General features: G+C 45.9%; 1 protein-coding gene across 4 annotated transcripts in view; it reads right to left on the bottom strand.

Annotated features, from left to right (window-relative positions):
- Positions 1 to 293: 293 nt before the first annotated feature.
- Positions 294 to 21,985, bottom strand: part of LOC138491158 (deoxyribodipyrimidine photo-lyase-like) — a 64,278-nt gene continuing 42,586 nt past the window's right edge. For all 4 annotated transcript variants that reach the window (XM_069617523.1, XM_069617522.1, XM_069617521.1 and 1 more), the window contains exons 8-10: positions 15,720 to 15,841; positions 10,307 to 10,466; positions 294 to 3,369 (exon numbers count right to left, since the gene is read on the bottom strand). In XM_069617523.1, the coding sequence (XP_069473624.1) occupies positions 3,215 to 3,369; positions 10,307 to 10,466; positions 15,720 to 15,841 (437 nt within the window). In that variant the 3' untranslated portion in view covers positions 294 to 3,214. The remainder of the gene's footprint in view (positions 3,370 to 10,306; positions 10,467 to 15,719; positions 15,842 to 21,985) is intronic.

The raw sequence follows: 21,985 nt of genomic DNA, 5'->3' as shown, positions 1-21,985 counted from the left end.
GTAAGCAGGGGAATAGTAGGCTAACTTGCCATCGTCTGCCCCATCACAGAATACAAAGGGTTTTCCCCACAATCCAGCAATGGTTAAACATCCTCAACACCTCCCACCCCCCACTACTTTCCAATGTGCACCGACTCTTGGCATCTCTGATGTGGGTGAGGAATCAGCAGACACTGCGATGAGCATCCAGTGCCCCCTGCAAACGGGTGCTGCATGCCTCCTCATGAAACAAAGTAAATGTTACTGCCACACTGATCCAGAAAATGTAAAAAGCAGGCACACAACACACAAAATATGAAGAAACTGATTTTTATTACAAAACATGTATAAAACAAAGTATTTTACAGTATCATTAGTAAAGTAGTTTAAAAAAAATAGCAATGCATAAAATCGTTTGTAACAGATATCCAGAAACAGTGAGAGTACAAATGCAGTGTCCAAAGTTAAGTTGACTCAACGGACAGCAGGATTTTTCAGTGCCTTTGAGAAAAAAAAATACAGCATTTCCTTCTTGACCTAATCTTGGAAGCAGCATTTTACAATCAATAGAGGATGCTTGCAAGTTCGCCAACAGAGTAGGCGGCCGCGGGATGAGCAGAACAAAGTTCACAAACCAGTTGAGCATGCTACACCGCCCTCCACCTCCACCCCCATCCCACTCCTACCACCATTGTTCTGTGTGTCTTTAAGTTGCTTTAAGGCTTCTCTGGCTAAACATGCAACTAGGAGGTCTGCAACCTTTGGCTCTCCAGATGTTTTGGGCTACATCTTCCATCATCCCTAGACAGCATACTCAATTGTGAGGGGTAGTGGTAGTCCCCAACATCTGGAGAAATGCAAGTTGCAGACCCCTGACCAGATAAATATGTACCACAAAAAAAATAAAAAAAAAAAGATCACTGAAGAACGGGGGCAACACAAGAAGAAAAAACAAACCGGTAAAATAAAAAAGTGTAATTTGCAAGTCTTCAAACAATTTATCTTGAAGATATGGAAACCAACCATTTCATCATGACTTATAGGTACAAAGCATTGAATAGACAAACACAAATAACTAAAACACAGCTGTAAAACACGCACTCCCACTCCACCCCTAGTCATCAATTGTAGAAGGAGGTGGACAATCTGTGCGCAGGGTGCAGGTAGATCCATGACTTGTTCAAGGGGTTACATATCCAGGGGAAGAAAAGCAGATGGTAAGGAAAACTCAGCGCTTCTCAAGCTCCAGAGAGCAGGATCAAGTATGCCTCAAAGACGTCTTGTTTCACAAGCTGTGCATAATGCACCAGCTTTCTCCTTTTAATCCCTCACAATGTGAGCCGTGACCCAAATCTTCCAGGTTCTAGAGATCATCACTTTGCTCTCCGCTCTTGTGACGCATCGTCAGGCCAGAGCATGACATGCAACTGATTGGGTTAGGGATAACAAAATTAAGCAGAATAATCATGCCGAGCCCACAAGCTGATGCACTAGGGTCTTGGACCCTTCCGCATTCAATACTCTTCACTGCATCACGGACCGGATCCATGTAAAGAAAAGCCACAGTGCCTGTTGTCACCCATCACCCTCGAACCGTCACTTACTCCATCTTGAAGCCAACTAGGATTTTGAGTATCCAAAGAAAGCCTAATGCCATCCCACCCAAGAACCTCTCTCAATGCCTCCATGCCCACAGTCATTTTATGAGGCTTCTGGGGAGAAACTGGCATTGATGCTGGAGGGGATATGGCAGGCAACATCTGGATCTCTAGCTGTTTTAGACTACAACTGCATGTTCCCTCATTACAGACCATGCTGGTTACAGCTGATGCGAGTTCGATTCCCCCGACATATGGAGAGCCAAAGCTTGCAAGCACCCAGCTTGACTCCCACCCTATATACAATTCGAAAAACGACATTTCACAAGGAAAAAGGAGCAGACCATTCCACACCACAAGTTCAGAGGCATTCAAATCCGATTTAGCAGGAAAGATATGGGGTGCAGGCTTAAAACTGATCAAAAGATGGATCTGAAATCTTATTTGGGAGCACTGCAGATTGCCTATGGCTCATGAAAAGGTGGAAGTTTCAAAAGCTTGTTCACTTTCAGAGAGTGAGCAGCATTCAGAAATATGTCCTCAGATAGCGCACGGTAGGTATTTTGAGCGAAGGCCAATAGTCAGTGAAGGGCGTATGGCAAGGGAAGTCCGCGTGCCCAAGACGGTGAAAAACAAGACCAGGGCTGTAGCAGTTATGTTCAATTACCACAGATGAAAGACAAATACAGGGAGAAGAGTAAAGCTACAGATTTTAATTCAGAATTAGCACCTAGGGCGAACGCCACAGCCAATCGTGTTGCCCATATTGCGAGCCGAATCTCACGATTCAAACCTGCGTTCTGAGGAGGCTGAAAGCTGCTTGCACCCAAAACCCTCCCTTCCCCCCCACACCCCCACCCCCTTCCTCCCACACCCACTCCACACTGCTGGAGACCTCCCCCTCTCTCGCAAGCTCTTCATTTTAGCAGGTGCCAACACTGAGCCACGCCTCCATCCCAGGCCACTATGGACATGGAAGAGGGACTATGGAGCACTGCCTTCTATTTCCATGGTGGCCATCTTGGGGGCATTATTTGGCTGAATGTACAGGTCACTAAAATGTTAAATTAAATACTGCAGCAAGTTACACAATTCCCAATCTGTTTGAAGTCAATATTTATGTGGCCACTCATTTAGGAGGGTCTATACCGCTTGCCTTCTCAAATCGGGTGAACTACACAGACTTCCCTAGAATGCTCTTGGATTTGCTCAGCACATTGGTTTTTAAAATGGGGGTAAGAGATTCTGGTTACTACCAGTTCAACTTGACAAGAATGTAGCACGCACAGGCACTGCGAGGGAATATGAATAAAATAAATAACTTTAAAACTAGCTTTCAAACCCCATTCCTTCACCTGCACAAAGAGAAAAGAGGCCTTTGGGATACACAAAGCACAAAATAAAAATGTTCCATGTGTAATCAAAAGGTTTTAAAAAATAAATTCCTGATTGAGCCCTGCCTGTTAAGAACAGAGGCTCAGCATCAGCTCTGTGCTGCTGCTTAAAGCGGCCTTCCATCGAGCATCAAAAGATGCCCCTGTCCGATGACTGGGCGGTCTGATGGCATCATCCTTGCAGCGACTCTGCTTCTCCTCCTGGCAGTGCCAGAACCACAGGGCTACGGGTCAGCCCAGGTACTATTTAGCAAATTTCTTGGGGTGATACTGGCGCTCAAACTGCGCCACGTCAAACTTCCTCTTGCAGCCGTTGTAGTTCATGAAGCGGATCTTCCCAAACACCTCGCGCTCCGCCCAACCCTGGTCGTGGATTCCACAAATGGACCACATGCAGCCTGTCGAAGAAAAAGCGACAAAGGTCACACCATGGACATATGCATCAGGATGGACAAAGACCAGTAGATGCCACAGGAGTATGAATTTAAGCAAACCAAATTATGGATCAGAAATTACAGGCACAGGACAATGTCATTCTTCGCATTTCAGAGATTTAAATGCTACAAATGTTTTATTCTGGAATGGTTCCAAGGATTTGGAATTCCCCCCAGCTTTTTGCTTAGTTTTGAACATGTCCTGACTTTGAAGGCAAATAAAGGTGTTTTGCTTTACTTGCCTGGATTAGGTCATCTATTTGGAGGGCACTGATCAGTCCCCATTGATATTAGGTACATACTGTAGGGCACCTGGCGGGGTCCTGATTTACCCAGGTAGGTATACGTATAATAGACAAAAAATCAGGATGAAGAGATCCGACAGGAAACAGAGAACTTGTGTGCGTGTATTTATTTTGCATCAACACAGGAAGTTTCGGGTGACTAGACAATTTATTTTACAGTTCTTTCGATAAGCACGAAAGGTAAGTGAAATATAAACGGACAAGGTCAGTGATGGATAGTAGTAACACAGATAGGTGTCGGCCTCAGAATTATTGAGGTCAAAACTTCAATCGGATGCACATTTCCCACAGATGGAGGGGGTATAACAACCCTATAAAGCAGGGAAACATTCGCCTGAGACTTGCATAGGTCCAAGGCATAGCTTACACATGGTGCACACAACAATATTTACATATAACATACACGAGGGGGGATGGTATAGTTGTGTCACAGGGATCGACACAGGGTGTGTTTCGGCCAAAAAAAGGGGCTTGATTAGCGCCTGTCTTTGTGCTGGCCTTCGTCAGGAGAGGCACCTGTGGCGGTGCTGTCCGTTGAATCTGTGGATTTAAACAGACCTGTGAGGATCTCGGGTATAGATTGACTAAGTACTAAAAGTATTCAATAGAGGCAAAGTAGTGCCAAGGCGATACATCATGTGGTGTATCTGGAGAACAGCTTACCTACTGCTGTGGTAGCAGAAGGTTGCTGTTTAGGTAATCCTTAGAAAATGCAGGATTGCTGGTGCATAAATGGCACTTGGTGAGTCGGCTGTCGTTTTGTACGGGTCGACGTCTCTCAGGGTCCCGTGCGACTGGTATAGGCCAGGACTGATCCCATATCTGAGAGGGGACAGAAAAAAAAGGGGGTAATGGATCCCGAACTGAGCGTGGTGGACAGAATACTGTTAGTGATGGTGCTCCACAAGTGCTCATAGGTGCTGGGAAAGGCACACATACTGACTATGGTGGGGGCCGTGTCCTCGAGGTATTAAGTGCACTATCAGTGCTGTTATGTCCAGGATGGAACTCGGTACGTGATGGGTGGCCGAGATCAGCAGGTTGCTGAAGAACCTCCAGGGTGACAATGGTGCTCACGCGAGAGTAGAAAACCTCAGGGCCTCACTGCCGGCAAGATGGTAGATACAGCATGTGCAAATGCCGTGCTGGGCAATCTAGTGCTATTGTGGGCTACGTGACGGTGCCTGGAATAAAAACTTTATTGGAGTGGAGAGAACGTGGTGCATTAGTGTTGCGTCTAAAAAGCTGCCCAGTCCTCTAGCCGAGGGCATAGAGCGACAACGCAAAGTGCTCCTAGCGGTAACTTACTGCAGTAATCTCGCAGGTGCTTAGCTGGACGAGGACCTCTGAACGCCGTGGTTGCTGTATGGAAAGGCGGAGTGGCTGTGACTAAAAGGCTTATTCTTGGGCTGGCAAAGAGCCAATCGGGTGGCCCTGTGACACTGAGGCTAGACGCGGGAGCCAATCGCGTGGAGCTAGGCGTGATGTCCAATGGAGTGGAGAGAAGTAAGGCCGCACAGGATGATGGGCAATGTAGTTCTCTGTTTCCTGTCGGATCTCTTCATCCTGATTTTTTGTCTATTATACGTATACCTACCTGGGTAAATCAGGACCCCGCCAGGTGCCCTACAGTATGTACCCAATTTAGCACAACCCACGGTTGAAGGGCTATTTAAATTTTGCAGGAGCAGACTCTTGCACTTTCTCCTACCACTAACAACATGGATAAAGTCAACATCGTGTCCTACACGGACGAATATTTTCGCAAATTGATGGGCACCACAACTACCCTTGGATCAGAAGGCGGACCCATCGCACAAGGCGCGAACAAAGACGAACTAGATACCATCCTTCAAAAAAGGAAAAAAACTCATACGAACAGAGATGCATGGAACCTTCATGCTAGAATACTTGAAGGCGGGAATTATCCCAGACGGATTACAAGTTAAAAACATTCCCAGGGTGTTCACAGACAACCCCAAGTTCAAAGTAAACTTCAGTGGCGTAGGCAACAAATGTAGCCGAGACTGGATTATTCTCATAATAGATACAGCCCAGGAAGAATGTAAAAAACAGGGAGAAGACCTGGCCACCCTGGAAAAGAAATTTGTGGAGGATATCACCATTAATGACGCCAAACTAAAACTGGAAAAACTAGAAGAAGAGGTAGTCAAATTCAACCAACTCACTGTGGAACGGAAAGTACAGAAATTCAGAAAGGACCTCACTAACCACGCCGAAGAGAAAACATATCCCTATCTCAAAGAAACATACTACAGCGATCTCCAGCAACAACAGAAGACCAACTATAACAGACGTAATCGCATAGTGAATTTCTCTGGCAGCTCAGGATCTAATGCACCGTCACGTAGCCCACAATAGCACTAGATTGCCCAGCACAGCATTTGCACATGCTGTGTCTACCATCTTGCCGGCAGTGAGGCCCTGAGGTTTTCTACTCTCACGTGAGCACCATTGTCACCTCTTCAGCAACCTGCTGATCTCGGCCACCCATCACGTACTGAGTTCCATCCTGGACACAACAGCACTGATAGTGCACTTAATACCTCGAGGACACGGCCCCCACCATAGTCCGTATGCGTGCCTTTCCCAGCACCTATGAGCACTTGTGGACCACCATCACTAACGGTATTCTGTCCACCACGCTCAGTTCGGGATCCATTACCCCCTTTTTTTCTGTCCCCTCTCAGATATGGGATCAGTCCTGGCCTATACCAGTCACACGGGACCCTGAGAGACGTCGGCCCGTACAAAACGACAGCCGACTCACCAAGTGCCATTTATGCACCGGCAATCCTGCATTTTCTAAGGATTACCTAAACAGCAACCTTCTGCTACCACAGCAGTAGGTAAGCTGTTCTCCAGATACACCACATGATGTATCGCCTTGGCACTACTTTGCCTGTATTGAATACTTTTAGTACTTAGTCAATCTATACCCGAGATCCTCACAGGTCTGTTTAAATCCACAGATTCAACGGACAGCACCGCCACAGGTGCCTCTCCTGACGAAGGCCAGCACAAAGACAGGCGCTAATCAAGCCCCTTTTTTGGCCGAAACACACCCTGTGTCGATCCCTGTGACACAACTATACCATCCCCCCTCGTGTATGTTATATGTAAATATTGTTGTGTGCACCATGTGTAAGCTATGCCGTGGACCTATGCAAGTCTCAGGCGCATGTTTCCCTGCTTTATAGGGTTGTTATACCCCCTCCATCTGTGGGAAATGTGCATCCGATTGAAGTTTTGACCTCAATAATTCTGAGGCCGACACCTATCTGTGTTACTACTATCCATCACTGACCTTGTCCGTTTATATTTCACTTACCTTTCGTGCTTATCGAAAGAACTGTAACATAAATTGTCTAGTCACCCAAAACTTCCTGTGTTGATGCAAAATAAATACACACACACAGAAGTTCTCGGTTTCCTGTCGGATCTCTTCATCCTGATTTTTTGTCTATTATACCCATTGATATTAGTGCAGTGGGACTCAGCGAACCCCTCTTTCCTCCATTACGAAATTCATTGTTTGTTTTACGCTGGACACATCACCCTACAGTGAAGTGCACTAGGGGTACTTTGTAACCCTTTTTCTATTGTTTTAAGTAACAGAACTGTTACTTGCATGATGTGGGCAGGACGGGCTGGTAGCAGATTTTTCTACAATGATTTTCTTTTTTAGTTGCAAGTTTGCATTTTAAAATGACATTATGCCTTTTAGAGTACTATATACACTCTAAACCACTGTGGCACGGGATTTCAGCTTGTCCTTTGGCCTGCTGGTCTTTTGGTCTTCCTAGCCTCACAGGTTGGATAGTCCATAAAACAAGCCTTTTCCCAGGCAAAGCGGCAGTATGTTTTTGTGGCCGGATGTGGGGGCTGGGACTGGCTGGTCCCAATTCACATCCTGGCTAAATAGTTTTTGTTGCTGCGGAGATGTGGTGCCCGGGAGCTGTGCATGATAGGAAAGCCCTTGCCAGTTTGAACAGTGCAGATACCAGCTATTGGTGGGCTCTGGCAACTCCAGTTCGAATCTAGGATAAAAGGATGACTCTTGGAGCCATTCCTTCAGATTGTCAGAGCCAACACCCCTTCGAAGATGAGAATCCTGCTTAAGACCCGCAGGGTGGCGGTACCGCCATCCAGCAATACCTCTATCAAAGTCCGGGCAAAGCTCTGTTCCTTTGTCAGATCTCCTGAAGGCCTTAATTGGTGCTTCAATCCCTGGACCGGTGGGAACAACTAGTCTAGACCCCAGCTTGAGGATCCTGCCCTTGGAAGTCATCTTAAGTGTCCTGGGAACACCCTGTGGACTGACCAGCTCCACTTGGCTTCTTCATTGCATCAGTCGCTATCCCATGTCCGGACTTGGACTTCTGCATACCCAACATGAGACGAAAAGCGCCTTGTGCAGCTACAGCTCTCCATCACCAAGAGGGGCCTTGCAGAACTAGCTTCTTGGTCTCTGCCATGAGTGTCATACACTGCCTGATCGTGGCCCCCTTTCCCTGCAGGCCCCCACGCCCCCAAGGTGGTCAGCATCGTGGTGGGCCTCATCATACCATGGTGGTCCATTGTCCAGTCACAGAAACCATCCTTCCAGAGCACAGAACTGCCAACTAGACGCAAATAATCCAAACATCGAAAGTGACCAGTGACCCCATTAGATCCCCACCAACTGAACTAATTGAAGACGAGTGGGTCCAGTTGATCCAGAAACCTTAGGGGTGGTTTCTGGCAAAGTCAGCGTAATAGGGGCTAGTTTACATACCATACCTGTTTTTACACACACTAATCATAGGGTTTCATGGGCGGAAATTCCTGACCCTACCCCTCCCTTGCCTTGTTGTAATTAGTAGCATTCTGATCAAGGATTTCCCCTCTCCTAAAGGTGCTGGGATTGGGAGAGGACCCCCTAAAGAGCTTTGCATGCTTTGTTCTACCATTCTTGAACACTTACACCTGCATGTTGGCTTTGCTTGCACTTGTTCCGCTATCTTAAGACTCAACTCCTTACAAAGGTCTAACCTTGGGAATTGAGGCACTAGCAGAGAAGGACTTTTTAGGGATGGAGCCATATTTGTATAAGGCTGTGTAAAAGTGCTTGCGTATTCTCTTGATACTTACTCGTTTACAACTGGTTTCACATTACTTACCTGTTTCTTCACTTGCTTTATTGCATTACAGATGTGGATATGTACATAGTGCATGTTTAGTACTTTTACTTACCTTTGGCTTTCATTGCAAATAGTTTGTTTCCATGCCTAAAACTGCCTCTTCATGCATGCCATCTAACTTGATTTAAGACTGCTCTGTATGTGCTTAATTGATCCCTTCACCAGCCCCACACCCTCAGAAGTCTAACAGTCTGCAACCATTGAATCTCCAGATGTTTTGGACTACAACTGCCATCAGCCCTAGCCAGTTTAGTAAATGGTGAAGGATCATGGGAGTCTTAGTCCAAAACATCCGAAGAGCCAAATGTTGCAGACCACCTGGTACTGCCCATTAGTCACATTGCCTTGAAAAGTATGGCTAGATACTAGTGTCTTAATGTTCCCCAGATTAGGCTGGCCTCCCAGAATCTGCCCACCGAGTGGATTCTGAAAATCAGTAAGGTTCCCATAAAATGAGAATGCAAACCCCTCTCCCCCCTCCGAAAATTGAATCTCTGCCCAAATGGGCAGTTTAAGAGGACTGTGTGCAAGCTGTCTCAGAGTTCAGGTTGCTACTCAATGCTTCAGAACTCATCCCGGAAATTATCAAAGTCTAGGTGCAGATTTCATTTTCTCCTAGGGATATTGCGGGGTAAGAGCACAGTCAGCATCTGCAGTCCACATCCTAACACACTCTGCGCATCCTTTCATACATTTGGCAGCCACCCAATCATTGGGGTTTGCCACATGTGAATTTTGCAGTGCCTTTTCCTGGAAGAAAACCGAGGATTTGGACTCAGTCTTCCCATTTACATACTGGTCGGATATGGTCCTGACTGTCACGGTCTCAGTCTTCTGGGGGCACAGAACAGCCCAAACCCTAAATGGGCACACGTGTCCCTTCGTTCAATGAAACCAAACTCAGCCGAGGAGCTCCTTCTCCAATGTAAGAGCGGCAACTATGGGCTCCGTGCTAGAGAATGGGCTGCTACTTCCGAATTGTTTTTCCAGTGCAAGGTATGGCACCACAGTTCTGCCACCTGGGGATCTCAATCCTCTAAAAGAAGAAGGCTACATGCTCAGGAAAAACCCGGGTACCTTTTGGGCACCATGAGAGGCTTAGGGTGTCTCAGAGGGCACACTCAGTATGGAAAAGGGTTGGTGAACCAGTGCAGGAGAATAACACTTCACGGACCCCAGGAGAGAGTCTCAGCCAAAGACATTCAACCTCACAAGCAGGGAACCAGGAAGATTCAGAGTTAAAAGAGGAGCGGAGTATGCAAAGAGAACCAGACGATCCTGCGCAGGCATGCCTTCCTGGCATCTACACACCTAGCTGGCACCACATCAAGCCATGTGCTCTTTAGTCAAGCCAAAAAAACAAGGAAACCATGGAGAAGAAAGATCACTGACCTACATATCCATTGGGGTCTCGGCCATCCAGCTGAAAGCGGTCATTGAGGTAAAGGGAGAACTGCAGGGCTTCTTCGGGAGACTTGCTCCATTCCAAGATCTTCTTGGCCCAGTACATTCTCAGGAACCCGTGCATCTTCCCCTCATGCACCATCTGCAGCTACAAGGAAAAAGGGAAGAAAGAACCTCAAACCACATTCTGCACACAAGGCGTCTAGAGGCAGGCATAAACTGGGCCGCGTGTTCATTACTATTACAAATGAAACGGCTTACAAATAAGACCGCGTCAGGCGCTTCTAGAGGGGAACGGGTATACCTCATGTACCCTTTCAAACACGTTTTATTTGAAGTGCCAGAGTTGGTAGTTTGTAATGGCTGAGGCACATTGGAAGCTCGAGTTTGAAAAAGGGGTGTGTGTAAAAGAAAAGTTCCCCACCATGTGGATAATGCTCCTTTAAATATCCCCTCTAGACTGCAGGTTTCTGCAACCTTTCGCAATCCAGATGTTTCGGACTACAACTTATGTCATCCCCAAACAGCATAGTCAGTACAAAGGGGTCAAAGGACTTTGTGTAAAACATCTAGAGAGTCGTAGATTGCAGACCCCCACGCCCCATCTCTAGAGGGATTTCATAAACATACCTAAAAGTATTTTTGCCATCTTGGGGTCCAGGTGAACTACTGAACCTCCACATTAAATGCGTTGACTTCTACTTTTCAAGTTATAGCTACCTACCTACGAATTCCAGCATTCACAGCAAGGCTGGATAGAAACCCAATCTGGCTAAAGGAGCCAAGCGAGACCCTGGTTAACACCAAACCCTTTTACACCGTCAGCAGTAATACTTTCATGCTGCCTTTAAGAGTTCAATAATAAATATAGACCGTCAATGAGGTATGAAGACTAGATATTGGACATTACATCTGTACACTGCTCCTTGCTTCTTCAATGGGCCCTTCTAATCTACCCACTGCCCATTTAATTTCAGGCTGCTGTGTATCTGACTAGATCACCTTCCCTTCAGTTGCTACCCATTAAAGCATTTTCTTTAATCGTATTGTTTATACAGAATTTCATTTTATGGGGTTGTGGCTCCCTAACTTCATGGGGCCCTTAAATGATTTGCTGGCTGCCTTGCTTTTTAAGACTGTTCTTTTGTGGCCAAAGGGTCTCCAGTGCAAGTGCCACTGCGATTGCACCCCCTTTTCTGATGTGCTGCCTTTGGTGCCCGTTAGGAAAGTCTTTCAATTTGCTGTGTTCCCTCGTTAGACATCAACGGGACCCCATAACGTATTGCTTTTGTTTTAAATTTGTTTTGCCTTTTTAATTCACTTAACTTGCTACGCTCAGCCTTTCCGACAAAACAGATAATTTCCCATGACCATCAGTGCAGGAGTACTGCGTTCTCCATTTTAAAATTCTCCATTTATTTTTCCCTGCACAGATCACCCTGCTCTAAAGTGTGGTAGTGAGATTGTTTCTCTATAACTTTGTTAATTGTAACTTTGCGGTTACTTGCATGTGACCAGGATGGGCTGATGGCAGCGGATATTTTTCTACAGCTTTGGTTTTAATTGTATACTATTGCATTTTACTGCTTTATAGTACAATATACTCTAAAATAGCCATGCCATGAGATATTGGTCTGTCCTTTGGCCTTCTTCCTCTCAGGGCTGAATTTACAAGAGATAACCTTTCCCAGAGAAGGTTCCAGCTTTCCTAGGCAACATGGCTGTGTGTTGGACTGGATGCAGGAGCTGGGACTGTTGTCCCAGTCCACATCCATGCAAGAGGGTGTCTGTTGCTGGTCAGGTGTGGTGGCCAGAAGCTGTCCAGGATTGGACAGATCCACCAGTTTGAGTGGTGCAGATCCATGTAATTGGTGGGCTTGGGGTGGACTGAGCTCTAATCCTGGATTAAAGGGGGACTCCTGCAATCATTGTTCAGATCGTCGTTGGGGCCAAGACCCAAACAAAGGAGGAGCATCCAGCTTAAGAACCTGAAGTGGTCATTGGAAGACAGGCAGTATGATTTTAACCACCCTAGAAAAGCCCTGCTTCTTTGCCGATTTCCTGAAGGCCTTCTTTGGCGCATTGACCTGTGGGAACAACCAGTCTCGACTCCTCCAAGGAACCGGCCATTGGAAGCCTCTGGATGCGTCCCAGACCAATGTGGAATGACCAGTTTACTTCCGGGATACCTCAGGGGTTCCATGCTCCAATTGATATTTTGGGAACTGTACATCTGGAGACGTCTTCTAGAGTGAATAAAGGATCACCACTGTGGCAAAATCCAGAGGACCACCAGGACACAGGAAAAGGGGAAACAACCTCAGAGGACCACCCACCAGGACACAGTGAAGGGAGGCAGTAATAAGCGATGGCCACTCCAAAGAAATGGCAGAAGTCAACCCTTGTTGTGGAAAAAATGAGTGGTCCTGCAAAGCCCCTCTTCTTGTTGGAGAACTGCAAATGCAGGGGGAGACTTCTTGATCCACAAGTAAGTGCCTGTGGAGTTCCAAGTCCGGACTCGGGAAGGCGACCAATGCAGCGAGCTAGCTCGCGAGGGAGCTGGTCAGTCAAAGGCTGGTCCCAGGACCTTTTGTAAGCCCTTCCCAGGGCAGAATCCTTGAGCAGGGGTGGAAACTGGTTGTGGTTACCACTGACCCAGGGGTTGAAGCACTGATTAAGGCCTTCTGGAGATCAGCAAAGGAGCAATACTTTGCTGGGATGGTTGAAGATAATGCTGGCTGGCTGCAACGAGTTCCAGGTCTTTAGCAGGATGCTCCTCTCCTTAGGGGTCTTGGCTCCAACAGCGATCTCACAAATGGCTGCAGTAGTCCTTTTATCCCAGATTTGAGCTGGTGGCACCCCAAGACCACCACAGGCAGGTAAGGATCTACTCCCATTCAGACTAGCAGGGGCGTTCAAATCACAGACAGCCTCTGGCCGCTACATCAGCCCAGCAAAAGACCCACTTTCAGCCAGGAACCAGGCAATCCCAACCCCCACATCTGACCACAAACACACCATGCCGCTTTACCCGGAAATTGCATGCCATTGCCCAGGAAAAGGCTTCCCATATATGGCAAATTGGGCCCAGAGACTGCTGGAAGAAGGGCACAATCCAAATTGGCCAAATGACAAGGCAAAATCTGCCCATTTTGAACTATATTGTACTGTAAATGGTATTATGCGGTAAAATGCAACTGTGCATGCAAGAATGTAAAACATGGTAGAAAAATATCTGCTTCCACGAACAGATCTTGAACACATCACGCAAGTCACCATAAGGTTACTAGAAGAAGAAAGGGGATACAAGTATCCCCACCACACTTCACTGTAAGGTGATGTATGCAATACAGAGGGTGTAGAGCACTGGAATGTATACATCACTGCGCTGAGCATGACAATCGGGGTATGTCCCGCTGCCGGCAAAGGGTTCTTAGGAGATGGTGCTCTACTGTCCTGGCGAGGTAAAAGCGGGGTTGGGCAAGAACCAGTATCATCCAGGCGCTGGGATAGTAAGATGGTTAGTTGTTTAGTTAATTTGGAGTTAGTTGTCAAAAAATGTCAAGTCTTCTCACTTGTTTGTTGTGATGGTTAAAACACAAGAGCCGACACGTGTTTCGGCCCAACAAGGGTCTTTTTCAAGGCGCGTGGGAGAAAGGTAACGTAGTAGAGCTCTTGATGAGGCTCTGGTTGATTGACACCTCATTGGCCTGTTTGGCCTATGCATGAAGACGAGCGGTCACTGCGATCTTTCAAATTTTTTGAACACCAACTCAAAATTAACCAAACATCTGATGTATGCAGTGTGAAACAGGGGATTTCGTATTGGGGCGGGGGCAGAATCCCCCTGCACAGATAGCCATACGGACTGAACAGTGCACCAAAAACAGATGAGCCAAGCACAGTATAGTAAAGTAAAAAGGCTGGGTGGGGGCGGGGGGCGGGACATAGATGTCCAAATCGGGAAAGCAGCAAAAAGAAAAGGTTTCCCCAACACCAGCCATAACGCCAATTTTGTGAATGTTTTCATCTATGGTCACCTGCCGGGCTCCCTCTATAGGTCAGAGATTTGCGGTGCAGCGTGGGGAGTGGTTACATATAATCAGACACCGATTTTAGTCCTAGCCTTACTGCTCCCACTGAAGCCAAACACCTGGAATTGCAATCAACATATAGATCAAAACAACCTATGTGGCATGTTGCTAGGTCTGGGGCTACGCTAATGTCGGGACTCTGGGCTAGCTAGCCTTTTGGTTGTAGCCCCTGAGCTTCTATCCGGGGCTACAACCAAAAGACCAAGGGCTATAGCCCCCCCCTACCCCTAGCGACACCTCCGACAGGCCTGTTAAAGATAAATAATTATTAGTATAACGTTATGCAGCAGCACGGTTACTCATCAGTGCATGTTTGCCAAGTGGAAACACTGGTTCCATGTGATCATTACGAATCAAATATTAACAAACTTTAACAAATTATAAATAATGAAAAAATATTTTATTTTTTAATTTGGGGGTCTCCCGTAGCCCCGTTTACCTAGCTTTATTACCCCCCCCCCACCCCAAAGCTGCTCCTGACCAGTTTTATTCCCTTAATCCACCCCCTCATATATAACTTTTAACAGAGGGTTCTTTATAATAGTGATTTGTTAACATCACTGTACACTGGAAAACACCAGCCTGCATTTTATACTACGTCCTTCTGTATAGGCTCATCACCATCTTCCAGAAATAGTGACAATACCCGCATACCTGAATTGGCGGAGGGCATGGCTAACGTAGATTTGCATTTCAGGTCTAATAGTATTTAAATCTGTTTGATCTATACTATTCAAACGCAAATGGTTAATGAGCTCAGAATAGTTAGTCATGGTAGATGTCACTCTTGAACATCATTAGTTGTTAAATGAGGATAATATCTTGATTTAATTCTTGTAGAATGCCTTTGATGTGTATTTTAGACCTTGCAAATCAATTTAAAGTCTATTATGTAACATTTTAAATGCTTTGGCATCGAGTCAAATGGTGTAATGATTGAATTGTCAGTATGATAACAGCAATGCCAAACATTCGAGAACTTTAAATAAAAACTGGTCACGGTATATTGAATGACAATACATAACCCGTCATGATAGGTTATGACAGAAGTTTGAATCTGCGACTACTTTCATGGCAGGCCTGAATTAATGATTGTAGAGCCAGCAAGACAAAATGTATGCCTGCCGTCCACCTGGAATTGTATCGGTGTTTGATCTAGCACATTTGTCAATTAAAGCTCATTTAGGTAACTGAAAATCAAAACCACCACAAGCAACAAACTCATCATGGGAGCACCACATCAGAATACGGAACAAATGGGTTGGACTGGATAGAACGCTGCAAGCACTCCATGCACGCAGCGCTACCTGTGCAGCGTTCCATAAGGGGTCGTGCGTCTTCCCAGCTTCAAACTGCTCCAACGTGTAGATGTGGGTCCTCTTGTCCTTCGCATGGTCCTTCAAGGTATTTTTAGCCCAATCATAAGCACCTTGGAATAAAAGGAGAAAATACATCTATTGCAAAAGACTTGGTACTCTGGATTCAGAATAACCAGTATAGATCTTTCCAAACATTAGAGAGCATTAATTTTAAAATCAATACATCACACACTGGCTCGGAGTTGGATATTACTAAAGACACTATACCCAAGGGGCATTCTTAAGAAAAGGAAAAATAGCGAATGCACAAACGGGGAGAGGTATACAAACAGATCAATATGATAAAGCCGAGAAAGTGAGGAAGGCAATGGGGGAATGGAGGCGGTGGGTGAACATTTGCAAATGTGGAAGTTGAACTTGTTTTATTCCCCGAGGATCCAGCTACAAGACAAGTAATACATGCAGTCGCACACACATGCACCATTCAAACCTTTGGCGGCCAGCCAGTCTGTGCAGATAGCCACAGATAGGTGTGTGGGCACATACTGGGGGTGCATATTCCACATGTTATCCAGACATTGTTAGGGGGAAATGTTAGAGACCCTCAGCACTTTTGCTGGAATAGCGGATCTTTTTGATTTTTAACCTCCTGAGATTAGAGCTTTTTGCCACTTGTGCGTGCGTTTTTCTCTGACTGGGATTTCTTTTAACTGTGTTTAATGGAGGCTGGTAAACTCCATAGTGACACATAGCACCCTCTGTGCAGTGCCACTGAAGTCCCTTGTACTTCATTTAATATATAAATACCTTTTCTTGGGTGAGCAACCTTCCCAAGAATAGTAAGATAAGTTACCTTACTTACCTTTTCCTTTGTTGGCTGGTGGATGTGATTATTGTTTACTACCTTTTCTGCAGGGTACTAACAGGCTGATTTCTTAGCTGCAGTACAGGACCCATGGGTGACCATTTTTTTCCAAAATGGCCCCAGTCTTCTTTATTTTGCCATTTCTTGTAAGTTCGTTCCTTCTGGGCTTTTACTCTGTTTGCATCAGATTTGAGTCCTTTGTGTGCTTTGTCTTTGGCGGACTTTATCCCTGAAGCCCGCCCAGGCTCAAGTTTGTCTGGAAAGACAGGAAGTGCGGGAGGGTCCCAAAACTTTGCTGTCCTTTGTCTCTAGGTGTGCCTGACTGAAACCAGTTCTGACTGGCCGGCTGGCTGTCCTGGAAGACAGCCACCCCCCGGGTGGGATGTCGCATAAAAGGCAAGGCTTTTGGGACTACAGGCAGAGTCGACCACTGGAACAAGAAATCAGACCCAGAGGATGAGCAGTGACGCCAGCAGATCCTTCCAGGACCGCAGAAGCGCCAGTGAAGCCTTGCAGCTGTGCTGACCCAGTTTTCGTCGACAGGGAAGATCCGTGCAGGACGACTTCCTCCTCCCTTTGGCTGGTGGGACCAACTAGCCCGAGACCCACTTCATTTTGGCTCATTCCCCGACTTGCTGCCCATGGACCCCTGACCATCGAGTGCATCGTCTTCCAAAAAACTAATCCAGCAGAAACTACAGAAGCAGGATATCTTCGTCCAGAGTCCCCTCACCAGAGCCCAGGACTGAGGAAAATCCAACCAGAGGTATCTGTTCATTCTTGGCGCTGGGGAAAAAAAAGGCACCAAAACCACAAAGAGCAGCTGAATTGTGTGGAACCCATTGCTGCCGAGTCCCTCTCAGGTGCTTCCGCAGAAGCCTGGCAGACGTCCTCCCCTTTTGTCACCATGACCAAGGACCAGAAAGGGATCCAGCTGGAACCCCTTATTCAATTCTAAGGAACTGTGGGCTTGGAGTATGTTAGGGAGAATGCTAATTTCTGTGCCATTAACCTTGAAGAACCCCTGCTCGTTTGCTGGACTTGTGTTTCTTACTGTTTAATGGTGGTAGACTCCATAGGCATCTGCTTTTTGCATTGTCCTTTCGTGCAGTGCCACACTCAAATGTTTTACTACTACATTTTCTTGGGTGAACTACTGTTCCCAAGAATAGTAAGATGACCCCTTACTTACCTATTCTTTTCTATGTCCAGCACACACCACCCTATGTGGAGTACTGGGTGGGGCGGTTACATATCTCACACCTCGTGTAACGTTGTGTCACTGCCTCACTTAAATGACTGTTGGCAGTCTTTTTTACTACCTTTTGCCATGCATCTGCAGGCTGATAGCTCAGCTGCAGTACAGCACCGAAGCGTGACCATTTTCTCAAAATGGCCCAGTCTTCTTTTTTTGCCATTTCTTGTCAGTTAGTTTTTTCTGGCCTTTTAATCTGTTTGAATTGGGTTGGAGTCCTTTGTGCATTTTGCCTTTGGCGGGCCTCAGCCCTGAAGCCTGCCCAGGCGCCACTTTGTCTCGAAAGGCAAGTAGTGAGGGAGGGTCCTGAAACTTCCCTGTCCTTTGTCTCTAAGTGTGCCTGAGTGAAATCAGTTCTGATTGGCCCGCCAGCTGTTCAGGAGGATAGCCACCTTGCTGGGTGATTGACAGCCTAGGGCTGTGAATGAATGGGTACTTGTTAAAAGGTGAGGTTTTTTGGACTAGAGCCAGAGTCGATCACTGAGGACAACATCCGATGAATACGTGAAGAGACGTCAGCAGCACCCTCCTGGACCGCAAAGTGCCTGGTAAAGTCCTGCAGTTGTGCTGACCCAGTTTTCGTTTTGGACTGGGAAGACCCACACGGGACTTCCTTCCTTCCTTGGGGCTGGTGGGACCAACAAGTCTCAAGACAAACTCCATTTTGCCGCAACCCCCCCGACTTGCTGTGATTTTCCAAGGCTGCAGAATCTCAATATCCAGGGACCCCTGACCATCATCGAGTGCATTATCTTCGGAAGGGCGAATACGGTGAACATTTTGTGGGCATCCAGAGGACCCTACAGAAGCAGGAAATCTTCATCCAGAGTCCCCTCACCAGAGTCCAGGCCGAGGGATCAAGTAACTTCTAACCAGAGCTGTTCATTCTTTGGCACTGAGAAAAAGGCACCAAAACCACAGACGCTGAATCAAGGAAAATCCATTGCTGCAGATTCCCTCTCGAGTGCTGCCACAGGACCCCACCAGACGTCCATCCTTTCGTCACCACGACCAAGGGTCTGCATCACTGCAACAAGAAGGCATCCAACTGGAATAAATTCTTCAGTTCACAGGTACTGTGGGGCTTGGGGTACATCAACATTTTGGCATTTGTGGGGCTTCCTACCTTGGGGAGTGCTATTTTACACTCTTCTGAGTTGACTGCAACTCACCCGCACTGGCCTCCCAGTTTGTGCTTCTTCAAAGTGCCTCCTCTTGAGCTCCTGTGATTTTTCTACTGAACTACTGACTATTTTAAAACATTGTTCTAAGAAGAGAGCATCATAAATTTGAACTGGCCCATTGACTTTGGCTGGACTGGCACCCTAAAGGCCGCTTCTGAACATATTGGCGATGGCAGTGCTTGTTCCCTTACAGGCTTTAATTGTTGAACACTATCATTGCTGGGATAAAAGACTGCCTACATCCCTCTGGGAGGATCTAACTGTTTTTATAGAATACCAAGTATGTTCCAATCGGACCCTAACCGTTCCCTCCTTAATAACTCAATACTGTAAAGGTGATACAAAATAAGTGTTATACTGACCTCAAACGACGTCACCCTTGGTGCTGGAAAGTGTATAACATGTGAAAGAGTTACTCACTTGCTTTAGTTCTCTTTTTTTAACCAAATCCTAACTTGGGATTAATGTTACTATTAGTTGCTGCTTTTTAAAGAATGCTTTAAATATCTTTGTGTATATATAAATATGTATTTATTACTATAACTTTAAGTATACAAGTGTTTACTTGGATACCTGTATTTACTGATGTCAGTGTACAGCTCTACAACTCAAATTACTTGTCTTACGCTAACCCTGGCTGCTTAGTCACACTACCAACGTGTGCATTAAAGCCCTGCATTAAAAGGTGGGTTACCTAATACAAGAGAGAAGTCTAGTGGTGTCCCACACCTGTTAGACTGCATCAATTCTTACTGAACAGGGTAAGTGCTTTCTGGCTTGGGAACTACTATTTTCACCCATCTAGAGTTGATTGACCCTATCTCACCTGTGCAGGCCTTTCAGCTTGTACTGCTCTTGAGCTTGTGTGATTTTTCAAAGAACTCCTGACTGTTTGATTAACAATTTCTAAGAAAAGCTGCATCAGAACTGGAACTGTTCCATTGACTTTGGCTGTCCTGGTTTTCTAATGGCTCCTCTTTTTAACCCTATTGGCTTTGGCAGTGCGTGTTGCCTGGCAGGTTTTAATTGTCGACACTATTATTGCTGGGATAAAAGACTGCCTACATCCCTCTGGGGAGAAACTATCTATTGAACCAGTTGAAAGTGTGTTGTACTTAAACTCTAACCATTTTCCCTCCCAAACACAATTTTGTAATGGTGAACAAAAATAAGTGCCAATATGGACCTTGATTGATGTCACTCCGTGTGCTAGAACACGTTTAGCATAGAAAGATATTACTCACCTGCATTATTGGTTCTTGTTTAAATGAATTTTATCTTCCATTGAATGTTACTATTAGTTGCTACTTTTCTTTAAAGAATGCTTAATTTGACATGTGTAAATATAAATAAATATCTGTGTGCAAGTGTTTACTTGGTGCCTTGCGTTTGCTGATTTCATTGTACTACTCCACGGCTCACATTACCCCTCCTAAAATGAGCCTGGCTGATCAGTCACTCTACCAACTTGTGTAGAACAGGCCTATATTAAGAGGTGGATGCCTTTTTCCAAGAGATAAGTATTGTGAAGTCCCACACCAGTTGGACTTTACAAAATCTTACCTAACAGACAGGTCATCTCCCCAGCACACAGGCGCACCCTGCCAGAGCTCTTTCTGAGCTCAAGGTCAAAGCACATTTAGGCAGTGGTCCTTTCAGTAGAGACACTTGCATCCCCATGGAAAGCTGGATGGTATATGATAGGGGAAAAGGGCAACAAATGCAAGGGGCAAAAAGGGACTCGATCCAACAATATGGGGAACCATTAATGAGCGCCCATCAAAGACGTATACAGCGACAACTCAAACCATGTACAAGATCCTAAACGAAAATACATTTTTTAAATGAGTTTCAGCCAACATCCCAGACCAGAGACATTTAAATCATGATGGAATGCAATGTTTTCCCCGAGCAGGCAAGACGGCTCTATTAGCACCTCCTAAATGGTGGCAATGATGCTGTGCTGCAATGGCTCGAGACAGAATTATGGATCAGTAACCCGTTCCCTGACTCAGAGCCTGTAGGTGAAGTCCATTAATTAGAAACGAGAACCTGCCCACACATACTACAAATAAAACTGACTATTCATGGACGATACTCTAACCTCAGGTAGACCCCATCATAAGTTAGTTCTGGCAAATCTGAACGACTGGAGAGCATCATGTACTAACAGACATTCCCACGCAAAACCAAGGCAGCCATTGTACTAGCGCCATCCAGAACAAACAGCCTTTATCAGGGACTTTAGGAATATTTCGTGAACCGGCATGAAGGAGTCCAAATTAGAGCAGCTAAACTTCTGAGATACCAAAAATGGGAATACATCAGCTTTGCCCTTCCAACAGCTCCCAGTCACGTGGCGTATACAAATGAAAACCCTCTATTGCCCACCCCTCCATCCACGGCAAGAGCCCAGAATCCACCATGAGAAAATGTATCCACTGCAAGCCGACCAGGGCATCAAATTGCAGAGCCACAGTGCCAGGTTTTGATCTGAAAAGTCAGAGGATCTTCCTTTTTGTTGCTATCAACCAAGCGCTAAACAGAGATGTCCAAGCATAGATCACCTAGCCTTCAGAAAACCTAGCTATTCATTTACAAAACCACAAAATGAAACCAGTGTGGCAGCCTGTCCAGACCAAATCAAAGCATCCTGAACAAACAACCATCATGTATTCCGGCCAAAAGGCACTCTGGAATCAGACACAGCAGGAGGGTGAAACTCTACGATGGACGTGGAATGGTTAAAAGGGTACAGCAGACAACAAACAAAATAAGGAAAGGTCTACACAATTGTATTTGTAAAACTACACACTTTACAACTATACTATATATTAAAAACAAATGCAGCAATGAACATGCAGTTCTAACATAAGAATAGGGTTATAGTTACAGTGTTTCGGACTGCCATTCAACATTTGAGTGAATCTGATTGACAGCTTGATTGACT

Source organism: Ambystoma mexicanum, chromosome 10 (assembly GCF_040938575.1).
Source record: "Ambystoma mexicanum isolate Mex_15411 chromosome 10, UKY_AmexF1_1, whole genome shotgun sequence".
Taxonomy (NCBI): Eukaryota; Metazoa; Chordata; class Amphibia; order Caudata; family Ambystomatidae; genus Ambystoma; species Ambystoma mexicanum.
The sequence above is the reverse complement of the archived record's forward strand: the minus strand, read 5'-3'. Positions and strand labels throughout refer to the sequence as shown.